The sequence below is a fragment of the Schistocerca piceifrons genome, chromosome X (assembly GCF_021461385.2).
Source record: "Schistocerca piceifrons isolate TAMUIC-IGC-003096 chromosome X, iqSchPice1.1, whole genome shotgun sequence".
In the NCBI taxonomy this organism is placed as follows: Eukaryota; Metazoa; Arthropoda; class Insecta; order Orthoptera; family Acrididae; genus Schistocerca; species Schistocerca piceifrons.
In genome coordinates, this window is record NC_060149.1 from 318,104,996 (window position 1) to 318,119,604 (window position 14,609).

General features: G+C 43.8%; 1 protein-coding gene across 1 annotated transcript in view; it reads left to right on the plus strand.

The window, feature by feature from the left end:
- Window positions 1-14,609, plus strand: part of LOC124722336 — a 170,638-nt gene that overhangs the window by 62,912 nt on the left and 93,117 nt on the right. The window contains exon 4 of the mRNA XM_047247511.1: window positions 12,816-13,064. Coding sequence (XP_047103467.1) covers window positions 12,816-13,064 — 249 coding nt within the window. The remainder of the gene's footprint in view (window positions 1-12,815; window positions 13,065-14,609) is intronic.

Genomic DNA, 14,609 nt, shown 5'->3' on the forward strand with positions numbered 1-14,609 from the left:
AACACGTGAGCATAATTTTCCAGAATGTTGGCCATCCCATTAAATTCACTTTAAAATGGAGGAAAGTCTACATTTACATCTATATAAATACTTCGCCCTTTAAAACGGGGGAAAGTCTAAATTTACATCTACATAAATAGTTCGCAAGCCACTTTACAGTGCTTGGCGGAGGGTACCTTGTACCACTGCCAGTTACTTCCCTTCCTGTTTCAATTGCAAATAGAGCGAGGGAGAAACGACTGTCTATATGCCTCGGTGCGAGCCCTAATTTCTGTTATCTTCATGGTCCTTACCCGAAATGTACGTTGGTGGCAGCAGAATCGTTCTACAGTCAGCTGCAAATGTCTGTTCCCTAAATTTTTTCACTAGTGTTCCTCGAAAAGAATGCCTCCTTCCCTACAGATATTTCTATTTGAGTTCCCGAAGCATCTCCGTGATACATGAATGTTGTTTTAAACTATCGGTAACAAATCGAGCAGCCCGCCTTTGGATTACTTCGATGTCTTCCTTTAATCCTATCTGGTGCGGATCGCAAGCACTCAAGCAGTACTCAGGAATAGGTAGCACTAGTGCACTATGTGCGATCTCCTTTACAGATGAAAAACACTTTCCTAAAATTCCCCCAACAAACCGAAATCGACCATTTGCCTTCCCTACTACAATCCTTGCATGCTCGTTCCATTTCATATCGCTTCGCAGCGTTGCGCCTGGATATTTAATAGATGTGGTTGTTTCAAACAACACACTACTAATACTGTATTCGAACATTACGGGTTTTCTTTTCCTACTCATCTGCATTAACGTACATTTTGATACATATATAGCTAGCTGTCATTCATCACAACAACTAGAAATCTTGTCTAAGTGATATTGTATCCCCCTACAGTCACTCAACAACACCTTCTCGTACACTACGGCACCATAAGAAAACAGCTGCAGATTGCTGCTCACCCTGTCCGCAAGATCATTTAGACGTACAGAGGGTAACAGCGGTCCTATCACACTTCCTTGGGGCATTCGCGACAATACTCTTGTCTCTGATGAACACCCGCCATCGATGACAACGTACTGAGTTGTATTACTTAAGAAGCTTTCGAATCATTCCACATGCTTGTATCTTCGTTAACAGTCTGCAGTGGGAAGCTGTGCCAAATGCTTTTCGGAAATCTTTGAATAAGGAATCTGCCTGTTGCCCTTCATCAATATTTCACAGTATATCGTATGAGAAAGGGGCAAGCTGACCTTTGCACGAGCGATGTTTTCTAAAACCGTGCTGATTCATGGATAGAATCTTTTTCGTCTCAAGGAAATTTGTTATATTCGAACTGTGAATATGTTCAAGAATCCTGCAGCAAACCGATATTAAGGATAGTTCCCCCACACCTGTCAGGCCCCGGTAGCTGAGAGGTACGCAGTTCCGCTTGGGACGCGACAGCGATCGGACGTGTCGGTACTTACGCGTAGTCGTAGCGCCGCAAGCCGTGTTTATAACAATTCTTCGATTGTGACCTGTGATATTCTCAGTGCTTCTTCACTACCGTCGTACACAAGCTTCTTAATTTACTCACAGCGGTCCCGACCGCTCATAAAGTGCAGATATGGCTCCCAGTGTACCTCGTAAGAATACCCTGTGTTTTGCATTTGAGAAATCTTCCAGGAATGTGCAACCGAGTTCTCTAGAAATCCATGACTGGATAGTAGATATTATTGGCATCACATCCGATCAGGTCCACACAGCATATTATGACATGGCGGAATACTGTTTCTTTGTGAAGTTTTTAGACCAGATACAACTGGAGAAAATTTTGGTGAATACGGGTGGGAAAGCAGAGTTCCGACATCGTGATCAGCCGGTGGGTACAGTTTCAATAACTAATTCTGACGTTGAGTATAAACAAGTGCGAGTGTTCAATTTGCCACCTGAGGTTGAGAATTGTTTTCTTAGAGATGTCCTCGCCAGATACGCTGACATCCGACAGATTAGAAACGAAAAATGGTCGAGCCGTCACAAACTCCAATTTTATAGTGGGGTTCGCTCAGTTGACATGGCCGTTAAAGTCAATATCCCATACTATATAATGGTTTGTGGTTATAAGGCTCATCTACATCTACATCTACATCTACATTGATACTCCGCAAGCCACCCAACGGTGTGTGGCGGAGGGCACTTTACGTGCCACTGTCATTACCTCCCTTTCCTGTTCCAGTCGCGTATGGTTCGCGGGAAAAACGACTGTCTGAAAGCCTCCGTGCGTGCTCTAATCTCTCTAATTTTACATTCGTGATCTCCTCGGGAGGTATAAGTAGGGGGAAGCAATATATTCGATACCTCATCCAGAAACGCACCCTTTCGAAACCTGGCGAGCAAGCTACACCGCGATGCAGAGCGCCTCTCTTGCAGAGTCTGCCACTTGAGTTTATTAAACATCTCCGTAACGCTATCACGGTTACCAAATAACCCTGTGACGAAACGCGCCGCTCTTCTTTGGATCTTCTCTATCTCCTCCGTCAAACCGATCTGGTACGGATCCCACACTGATGAGCAATACTCAAGTATAGGTCGAACGAGTGTTTTGTAAGCCACCTCCTTTGTTGATGGACTACATTTTCTAAGCACTCTCCCAATGAATCTCAACCTGGTACCCGCCTTACCAACAATTAATTTTATATGATCATTCCACTTCAAATCGTTCCGCACGCATACTCCCAGATATTTTACAGAAGTAACTGCTACCAGTGTTTGTTCCGCTATCATATAATCATACAATAAAGGATCCTTCTTTCTATGTATTCGCAATACATTACATTTGTCTATGTTAAGGGTCAGTTGCCACTCCCTGCACCAAGTGCCTATCCGATGCAGATCTTCCTGCATTTCGCTACAATTTTCTAATGCTGCAACTTCTCTGTATACTACAGCATCATCCGCGAAAAGCCGCATGGAACTTCCGACACTATCTACTAAGTCATTTATATATATTGTGAAAAGCAATGGTCCCATAACACTCCCCTGTGGCACGCCAGAGGTTACTTTAACGTCTGTAGACGTCTCTCCATTGATAACAACATGCTGTGTTCTGTTTGCTAAAAACTCTTCAATCCAGCCACACAGCTGGTCTGATATTCCGTAGGCTCTTACTTTGTTTATCAGGCGACAGTGCGGAACTGTATCGAACGCCTTCCGGAAGTCAAGAAAAATAGCATCTACCTGGGAGCCTGTATCTAATATTTTCTGGGTCTCATGAACAAATAAGGCGAGTTGGGTCTCACACGATCGCTGTTTCCGGAATCCATGTTGATTCCTACATAGTAGATTCTGGGTTTCCAGAAATGACATGATACGCGAGCAAAAAACATGTTCTAAAATTCTACAAGAGATCGACGTAAGAGATATAGGTCTATAGTTTTGCGCATCTGCTCGACGACCCTTCTTGAAGACTGGGACTATTTGCGCTCTTTTCCAATCGTTTGGAACCCTCCGTTCCTCTAGAGACTTGCGGTACACGGCTGTTAGAAGGGGGGCAAGTTCTTTCGCGTACTCTGTGTAGAATCGAATTGGTATCCCGTCAGGTCCAGTGGACTTTCCTCTATTGAGTGATTCCAGTTGCTTTTCTATTCCTTGGACACTTATTTCGATGTCAGCCATTTTTTCGTTTGTGCGAGGATTTAGAGAAGGAACTGCAGTGCGGTCTTCCTCTGTGAAACAGCTTTGGAAAAAGGTGTTTAGTATTTCAGCTTTACGCGAGTCATCCTCTGTTTCAATGCCATCATCATCCCGTAGTGTCTGGATATGTTGTTTCGAGCCACTTACTGATTTAACGTAAGACCAGAACTTCCTAGGATTTTCTGTCAAGTCGGTACATAGAATTTTACTTTCGAATTCAATGAACGCTTCACGCATAGCCCTCCTTACGCTAACTTTGACATCGTTTAGCTTCTGTTTGTCTGAGAGGTTTTGGCTGCGTTTAAACTTGGAGTGGAACTCTCTTTGCTTTCGCAGTAGTTTCCTAACTTTGTTGTTGTACCACGGTGGGTTTTTCCCGTCCCTCACAGTTTTACTCGGCACGTACCTGTCTAAAACGCATTTTACGATTGCCTTGAACTTTTTCCATAAACACTCAACATTGTCAGTGTCGGAACAGAAATTTTCGTTTTGATCTGTTAGGTAGTCTGAAATCTGCCTTCTATTACTCTTGCTAAACAGATAAACCTTCCTCCCTTTTTTTATATTCCTATTAACTTCCATATTCAGGGATGCTGCAATGGCCTTATGATCACTGATTCCCTGTTATGTACATACAGAGTCGAAAAGTTCGGGTCTGTTTGTTATCAGTAGGTCCAAGATGTTATTTCCACGAGTCGGTTCTCTGTTTAATTGCTCGAGGTAATTTTCGGATAGTGCACTCAGTATAATGTCACTCGATGCTCTGTCCCTACCACCCGTCCTAAACATCTGAGTGTCCCAGTCTATATCTGGTAAATTGAAATCTCCACCTAAGACTATAACATGCTGAGAAAATTTATGTGAAATGTATTCCAAATTTTCTCTCAGTTGTTCTGCCACTAATGCTGCTGAGTCGGGAGGTCGGTAAAAGGAGCCAATTATTAACCTAGTTCGGTTGTTTAGTGTAACCTCCACCCATAATAATTCACAGGAACTATCCACTTCTACTTCACTACAGGATAAACTACTACTAACAGCGACGAACACTCCACCACCAGTTGCATGCAATCTATCCTTTCTAAACACCGTCTGTACCTTTGTAAAAATTTCGGCAGAATTTACGAGGGGCAAGTAGGCACTTGTTTTATCTGTAACACGAGTGACCATTTACGAGAGGATTGCCCACGGCGAATTGTTGTACTTCGAAACAATCTGCAACAACGACAGAGATTAACATTGGCTGATGTCCTAACTCAAATTCAGACGCCTTCTGTGACTGACTCCCAACCGAGTGCATCTGTGTCAGAGGACAACGATGTCGGTAACAGCACCTTCCCACCTTTGCCTCAAAAACCCGTGGCCAGTCACCCCTTAGCCACCGGTGTTGCATTATCTGTCGGTAACAAACGACGACGTACTATAAGTAACGGTAGTGGTTCCGGCGACCAAGTAGTGAAACATCAAACCGATGACGCGGTGCCAAGGGCCTCCACACAGGACACGCATGTGTCGGATGGCTCAGTTACGACCCGCCAAATTCCCATTCAACCGCCCGACGCAGAAACTGTCAATACGAGTGCAGCCGAGTGTTTACAGCAATCCGTTCCGATGCCGCTTGCCGACTCGCCGCAGGTGGTCAACACACAAGAGGCGGCAGTCAGTCAACTGCAACTCGTAAACACGGCGGATGAAGCACGCGGTGTAGAGCATAACATAAACAGCCGCCACCTCGAAACTACTTCACAAACAACACGAGGACCAGGACAGCTGTATACAAACAGCCAGTGCGGCTCCAAACAAACACAGTGAGCCTACTGAAGCCGCGTCTTCGGACTTCCGTCACCCGTTCCGAAGCAAGGACTTTCACATACTGCTTACAGCCATGACTCGCCGACTCCACCGTCTTCAATGACACTTCGGACGACTTTGCGACGGCAAAATAAAGTTAAACCAAAGGACTCCGTGGCTGGAAGTAACTCAAAAAGTAAAGTCAGCGCAAAAACTGGTACAAAACCTGCGGATGTAGGTTCGAAGTCCGACGGTGAGATGGACTGGGCTTCCTACGCTTCCCATCACCCACAAGTCTCGGACGATCATGAGTCAAGCTTATAAGTTTTTGTCCCTGAACATTAATAGAGTTAGGACAGATTTAAAATTAGCAGTACTACGGCAGTTTATCTATGAGTCCGAAGCTGATATAGTTCTGTTACAGGAAGTGTCTATCTTAAGTTTTCATGTATCAGGATTTGCAACAATCGTAAACACCGTGGCGGACGGGGGTACAGGTACGGCCATTCTATCACGAGACGGAATCCCAGTGAGCAATGTCGAAATGTTGGACTCCGGTAGAGGCATAGCTTGCCAAACTTTTGACGTCACCCTCGTCAATATCTGTGCTCCATCTGGAACGACCTTAAAATCAGAAAGAGCTAACTTCTTTAAACAAGACATCATATACTTGCTACGCCGCAACCCAACCCAGTTGATAATTAGAGGTGATTTCAACTGTGTGATACACAGGAAAGACCAATCGACAAACTTTAATTACTGTAGGGAACTACATGATCTGGTGCGTCACCTGCAGCTGAAGGATGCGTGGGAACTGAAATTTCCTACACTGGTAAAGTACACGCACCTGACCACCACCGGATGTAGCCGTCTAGACCGTTTGTACATCTCTGAGAACATTTGCCAACATGTTCTGGACGCCGATGTCATTCCGGCTAGCTTCTCCGACCACTGCGCCCTCTGTGTCACGATAAATCTGGCCAAACAGCATACTAAATGGCATAGAATTCCGTGGAGACTAAATGTTTCTATTCTCGCCGATGCCTTGCTACAAGATGTCATCTCCACGACATGGGCGGATTGTCGCAAGCAATGCTGCAGATATCCGAGCAAGATAGCCTGGTGCAATGCTGTGGTCAAACAGAAAATGCGATTATCCTTAAGAAACTACAGTTGGCAACGGGCGCAAGATGTCAAACGCACGATTGATTTTACCAAACAGTTCTGCGAGGGTTGTATGCGACTAAGACACCAACCAACACACAGCTGACGACCATCAAACAAATAAAGGCGAAGCTTATAGGCATAAAGCGAACGCAGCTTGAAGGACTGAAGATCAGATCTAAAGCAAAATCGCTTCAAGAGGACGAACTTGCATCGCTGTATCACCTCATAAAACATCGTGCCCATCGCAAGCGAGCTTTTATCGGGGAGCTGGACACAGATGATGGACTCCGTTTGACCCGACAGAGTGATATTCTTACTGCAGTTTACCGGTACTTCACGGATCTGTACTCGCAATGCGATACATATGGTGATGACGGCGGCGATATCGTGAGTGCTCTGCCCACCGTAGTTACGCCTGCGGAAAACTCGGCGGTCGTACACGATTTTGCTCCAGACGAAGTCCTTGAACTGATTTCTGGCTCGCCATCGAATAAATCCCCTGGCCCTGATGGTTTGCCACGGGAATTTTATGTGCGATTCTGGCCCATAATCGGACACGCATTTACAGATGTTCTCAATGAAGTGATGCGAGGGAGTGACGTGCCGGCCAAAATGAAGGAAGGCCGAATTGTATTGATACCAAAAAGCAAACACCGAAAAACCTTAGATAACTTCCGACCTATTACTTTACTCAATTTTGATTACAAAACCTTCACCAGAACACTCAACAGTAGATTGCATCCGCTAATGAAGCAAGTGATTCACAACCATCAATCATGCATCCCTGGTCGCACTATTATGACGCCCCTTTCGGAATATAGAGATGTAATAGCCATAGCGTCAGTCACTAACGTGAATCTCGCTTTGCTGTTTTGCAAGGCTTTTGATCGCGTCCGCCACGAGTACCTCCTACAGCTACTGCAGCGTTGTGGTTTTGAGCAACGGGTTATAAATGTCGTGCAACATTTCGTCACGGGCATTACAACCAGAATCAGCGTAAATGGACAGCTTACTCAACCCATCGAGGTCCAAAGAGGAGTGCCGCAGGGGAGCCCTCTCTCCATGATGTTATTTGTTTTATCGCTCGAGCCGCTCTTACGCTCTATTCATGACAAACTTGCAGGCCTTTCGATCGCCGGGACGTCCTTCGTGGTTCGTGCTTACGCCGACGACGTCGGAGTGTTATTGCGCAACGACGGAGACGTATCAACCCTCAAGACCGCGGTAGACGAGTACTGCCGTGCTTCCGGTGCTAAAATCAACGCCGGTAAATGCACCTTTGTCAACATTCGAGGATTCGACGCATTTATTATACCTTGGGCGAAGCGTGTCGAAACTCACACCACTCTGGGGATGATTATCGATAAATGCCAGTTAAAAATGCATGCAAAAAATTGGAAGCAGGTCACCAATGAAATGCAAGGTGCCATCTATGAAATCAGTTGGCGGTCCGTTAACATTCTCCAACGCATACGACTCCTCAGCAGTTATATATTCAGTAAAGCGTGCTATATGGCCCAACCATTTCCAGTCCCCAAGATGCAGGCCAAACACGTGATGAAACTCTCTAATAGATTTATCTGGCAAGGACATCTGTTCAAAGTGAAATACACCACGCTGACGTCTTCCAGACAGGCCGGCGGACTAAACATGCCTGACATTAACCTAAAGTGTACTGCGTTATATATTAAACGAATCACCCATTTGTTGGACAAGGAACCTCTCAGCGTAACCAGTTGGCTCTTCCGAACCTTACAACCCACCGATATGCATCCACCCATTGATGTAGGTAAAATACATTACAAACTACGACATGTCAAGCAGTTTTTTATTGAAGTAAGCTGTATTGATGGACATTATTTCACGCAGGATTTACCGACGACGCACCTGTTATTAAAAAGATGGACATCTCCAATAGTCCGGAATCCCATTGAACTTAAATACCCGAGTGTTCATTGGAAGGCAGTTTGGGACAACATAAGTTTAACTGTCCACACTGCTGAAGTGCCGTCCACATGGTATAAAGTGGTAAACGATGTTATACCCACTAATGAAAGGTTGCATAGAATCGGTTTAAGTGACAGTGATAAATGCGTCCGCTGTGGTCTGGTCGACACCTTACGCCATCGCTTCAGTTGTGGCGGCCATCTCATTAACTGGAAATGGGTGCAGCAGAGGCTGGGCTTGATTACCCGCAGCAGCCCAGCCAGCCACTGCACCGACATCCTGCTCTGGCCGGACGCGAAACATTTTCCCGCCACCAAGAACAACACCGTGATGTGGATGTTAGGACAGTTTGTGACATATATCGTCATCCATAATAGTGAAGATAATCTCATTAGTTTCGAGGCTTACATGAGAACGGCACGCTGGAAGATGAAACGTTACCCAAATTTCAGGAAGATGGTTGCTAACATGTTACACATAATTTTTGAAAAACAACGCGTAGGGTAATTCTCGATGCCGGTAAGGACACAAATCACATGCAAGACTATGTAGCGAACAAAATACACAACGAATAAGGGGTTGTACCAGTTCCTAGGACTACTCAAGACTTCTCAATGGTGTTATTAACTTCATTATGACGTTTTCATTAATTTATGTTCCTATGCATCTCTTGTTATCCGTTTGTGTGCTCCAAATGACTTTGTGTTTGGACGGTTATGAATCAAATGACAGAACTGTCATTCCAATTAAGACAATCAATTATATATATGTTTGCGTTTCGGTTCTGTGTCTCTGTCTGGACTGAAGAGGCTATTCTCAGTTTACTATTTATGATCGATTTTGTAAGCTTACAAATGACACTATATTGAAATGTATTCATCAGTCTATTGTAGGATACAATTCGTGTTGAATCAGTTCCAGCACTTCAATATTTTGTTTTTGTGCTTATGTACATATATGGTTGTTTTAATAAAGGGAAAAAAAGGTAAAAAAAAGTGATCAGCGTGACGGAATGTCAATCCTAAGGTCCCGGGTTCGATTCCCGACTGGGTCGGAGATTTTCTCCGCTCAGGGACTGGGTGTTGTGTTGTCCTAATCATCATCATTTCATCCCCATCGACGAGCAGGTCGCCGAAGTGGCGTCAAATCGAAAGACCTGCACCAAGTGAACGGTCTACCCGACGGGAGGCCTTAGCCACACGACATTTCATTTCATTTCAAGGATATTGGTTTGTAATTTTGTAGGTCCGTTCTTCCAATCTTCTTACACAGGAGAGAAGATAATTTTGAAGATAACTGTTTCCTGAAAACAATGTAACATTCCATCATTTAAGTTGTTCAGATCACAGCAAATTTATGTGAACGTGCAAATTTTATTTAGGCTGTCCCAGACTACACAGTTTATTATTCAGTATTGAAACAGTAACCTTTCGATCACGGAAATATAGTTAGCGTTACGAAAAGCATATTTATTTAACATAAAACCACCCATCTGCAAGATACAAACAATGTTTCATAGGCATCGTACTCTGGAATCTTCTATACTTAAATCATTAGTATTTAACGTACCTGTTGTTACTATGTTAATTCTTTGACTTTTCCACACCCGAAACCATATAATTTTGTTTAAATTTATTATTAAATCCTGTTGTGAGTAAAATAACTGCACTGGCACTTGAGGTATAGAGAATGTTCCAGCGGGCGTACATTTACTATAAATTGCAGCAAAAAGCGCGTCAGAAGGCAGAGATTCAGTTCGGCTGCTTACTTCTTTGTAAATAGTTCACATATCGTCTGATATTAATAAGCGAGTCAGCCAGCGCTTCTTTATCCTTACAGTTTCTTTGTTCTGGTTTTACTACGAAGTGGCTATTCAGTTTTGTTTTTGCTGGTTATTATGATGCCTTTTACGAATAAGATCTCATGTTAAATTGAAAAATGTAACTTCGTTACATTTTAAGCTAATTTTCTGGAAACATGCGACTGAAAATTTAACAGGGCATGAAAAAAAGTAAAATATAAACTACGAACCAAAGAACTGTCTCCATTTTTATGAATTCCAAGTACGGCTACCCCTGGATAACGAGGTCTTTCCTGCAGAGTATATCAATGGAATATGAGTGTGATATTTTTTAAAAGATAAATTTTTGATCACTCACATTACATATGAGAATAATAGCGTTGAGTTTATTAGAAGGTGTTGTGAAATACTAAGATTTTCTGTAACAGTTTATGTTCCACGACTGATCATTTAGCATGCTTATTTTTAAACCTGAACGAAGTATTTCTAAACTGAGGAGGGATGGTTTTACACTTCAATTAATAATGGCGCTCTCCGTACATGGTTACCATTACGCAAAATAGGTTAATGTATTCTGTGTTTCTGCAAACGCTGCTGTTAACTATGCAAAAGACGGCTTGTGTTCTCCTTAGCAGAAGAACCTTGTCGACAGTTTTATTTACCAGAGCAAAGTCGAAATCGGCGACACGTTAGATGATACGTTTCTTTTCCCAGGTAGAGTGTGTGGTGTCACCGCCAGACACCACACTTGCTAGGTGGTAGCTTTAAATCGGCCGCGGTCCATTAGTACATGTCGTATCCTGTTACAGACCTCACGCCATCCTGCGTGAGCTTATAGCGTGTATTTCGGTCTCCTCAAACCACACTGTGTCGGCACTTCTGTCGACACATCAGAGTGCATTTATTCCTTCGTTCTAAAGTCGATAGGAGAATGCTAGGTGAACACAAATAGACTATCTCTTTTCACTTAACGTGCAGCCAGTAAAATGGTTGAAGGTTTACGCGCCCTGAAATCAGTTGAAATCACATCTGTACACGCCATAATTCAAACATAGTGTTTTATCAGTAAGTAAGAACCTCTATGTATCAGACACACAACAGCTGGGGCCAACATCTACAAAAGTATATCTGTGGTTGCATTATTTTTGTAAATTCGAAGTAGTTAAAAGTTAGTTTTACTGTAGCCTGAGGTATCGAATATAGTGCAAAATTAGCAGTTCATTATTTAGTTGCTTCATTTCTTTCTCAATCCTACTGTTGTCGCTCAGCCAGTAACGCTCTGTAAATTCGAAATGAAAGTGCTGTTTTAGCTTTTTCAACTGAACTAATGTTTTCAAAGTTACAGAAAAATAAAAAAATAATTATTTTGTATATATACCCACATAATTTAATTGTAATTAGCACTGTGAAACACACAAATAAATTTACAGTGCTCTAATTATAGTTGGTATCTCGAGCGTTGAGGCAGGAGAAAACATTTTAAAAATAGATTAAAAATAACCTAGACCGCAATAAAATATTTATTTTCAGTGATTACCGGTTTCGGTCAGAATGTGACCCTCTTCAGATTATTTATACTATAATGGCAGGCGTTGACAGTCAACGAACGTCAACTATTTGAACAGTTGATGTTCGTGGAATCACAAAACCTTCACCGTTCATCTTAACGCCTACCATCATGATGTAAATGGAATGGAGATGGTCACATTCTGACTTAAACTATTAACTATTGTAAATAAATATTTTATTGCCAGACAGCCGTTTCTCTCCACAAAAAAATTAGGAGAGAACATTGTTTTAAAAATATAACAAACATCAAAATTATGACTCTTTGCCTCGACAGATGAAGGAGAACCAGAAGCAACTCGCCGAACTCTGTTCGCAAGGATTCAAATTATACTTTCGTGGAATGTGTGGGCTTTGAACCACCACTGCTTACCTCCTTTCAATGCACGCTGAAAATATGGCTCTAAAAATGGTTCAAATGGCTCTGAGAACTATGGAACTTAACATCTGAGGTCATCAGTCCCTTAGAACTTAGAACTACTTAAACCTAACTAACCTAAGGACATCACACACATCCATGCCTGAGGCAGGATTCGAACCTGCGACCGTAGCGGTCGCGGGGTTCCAGACTGAAGCGTCTAGAACCGCTTAGCCACACCGGCCGTCTAAGGCTCTAAACATTGCTTGCTAGAAGCGGGTTTTATGTCGCCATCTCCATCCTGTTGAGGATTTCACGTTTTCCAGCTCCATTATTGAGCCTATGATGTCATAGATCGTGTAGGGGATTAGGTGATGACATCGTTAATGATGTCATACAACCCCCCCCTTCCCATCCCCACCCCCACCCGGTCATTTACCTCGTCTGACCCTCTATTGTTCAACCTACAACATCATATCTGTAACTTGCTTTGTCGTTACAGACCTTGAATCTCCTTTGTTCAGGTTCTATTGATACGTAAGGCCGTGGTGCGTTGCGCAGGCACAACGGAGCGGTCGCAGTGGCTGTCGTGGCGCGTGGTGCTGCTGTTCACGTTCCTGCTGTCGCTGATGCTCAACACGTACTACGGCGCCGCCGTCGTGGGGTCACTGCTCGTACCGCCGCCCAAGACCATTCGTACGCTGCGACACCTGATAGACAGCCCCATACAGGTCGGCATTGAGGACATCGGCTACAATCGTGACTACCTTGAGGTTCGTAGATACACTATTCTTAACTTTCCTTGTCCTTTTTTTCCAGAGTGAAGTTTGTCGATATAGCTGTCTCACGTTTGAGGTTAGGACATTATTTTACACTTCTTTCTGATACAATACTGATCTGCATCTTCTTTTCGTGCTTCTTTTTTAAAGACAAACAGTAAACCTCATTAGTAACTTAATTGTGCATCTCGATACTTTCGCGGTGCAATGAATTAATGATCCATGAAGCCACATCCACATCGGCCGCGCTGCGCTGCGCCGGCCCGCGCAAAACCAAGAGAAGTGGTTCGGCGCGACGCGACGCCTCGGGTGTGCAAGTCAAACCGCACCTCTCTGTGCAATAAACGAACAAGTTGCGCGCAGTAGCAGTACATCAAAGAAAATGGTTCGTTTGTGGGCGGCACTGTTTGGAAGGCGTTTCTCGTTATCCACTGTTACTGATGCACGCGCACACACTGGAAGATTGCGTTTGAGTGCGGCGCATCCAACGTGGACGCGGCTTTAGAGTTCACGAGTGGAACTGCAGAAACCCTATTTCATCGCCGGATATTTCGCCTGTATATCTTCCTGTCATCTCCTAAGTGAGTCGACAGACTGAAGCTGCAAGGAAGCTGCAGCAATGACAGGTTCTTCCATAATCTCCGATTTGCTGTGGACTTCAAGCCTTGATGGCTATGTCTTAAAAAAAATCGCTCAAATGGCTCTAAGCACTATGCGACTTAACATCTGAGGTCATCAGTCCCCTAGACGTAGAACTACTTAAACCTAACTAACCTAAGGACATCACACACATCCATGCCTGAGGCAGGATTCGAACCTGAGACCGTAGCAGCAGCGCGGTACCGGACTAAAGCGCCTTGAACCTCTCAGCCACAGCGGCCGTCTATGTCTCCAAAGTGGTTAGACTTTATTTTTGTGTTTCTTATTGTGATGGTTCATCTCTCTTGTACTGCTCTTCTGTTTTTGTCTTCCTCGTTAATAGCGCTACTGAAACATTAGCTCTGGAGCAAGTGGGGCTATCTAGAGGTGTTAATGGGTTGACCTCAGTCCAACTGTGTGGATGTGGCGATTTGGTAATTGCGCTGTCTCCAGGTAAAAAATGCGAGTAATGTGACAGAACCTCTTACGAAGGGGAGGCATATGGCTCATCCATTGAAGATCGCCGGATGGGTAGCCTCATGGTAGTTGCAGAGTGACACGGATCTCCCTGATCTGGAGTCGTTCGAACCGCTTTATGTTCGTCTTCACAGTGTTGCTACATCTGGTGCCAGCATTATCCAGTATGTAGAAGATAGAACCACATTAAAGATGGCTGCAACTTATGGCAAGAATGAAGATTTCAGATTCAGGAAGGGATAGAATATGTGCAGTCTTTCTGTTATTTTTTGTATAGAGGTCACCCACTTATTCCTTCGGGGTTATTCAGCTGCCATTTCGAGAGATTGGAATTTATTGGTGATCTGTGTGGCGGCGTAGTAGAAAGAACTGCACCTCTTGCCATCCTTTAGGTTGTACAAAGCTATTAGCGGGTTGTACAGG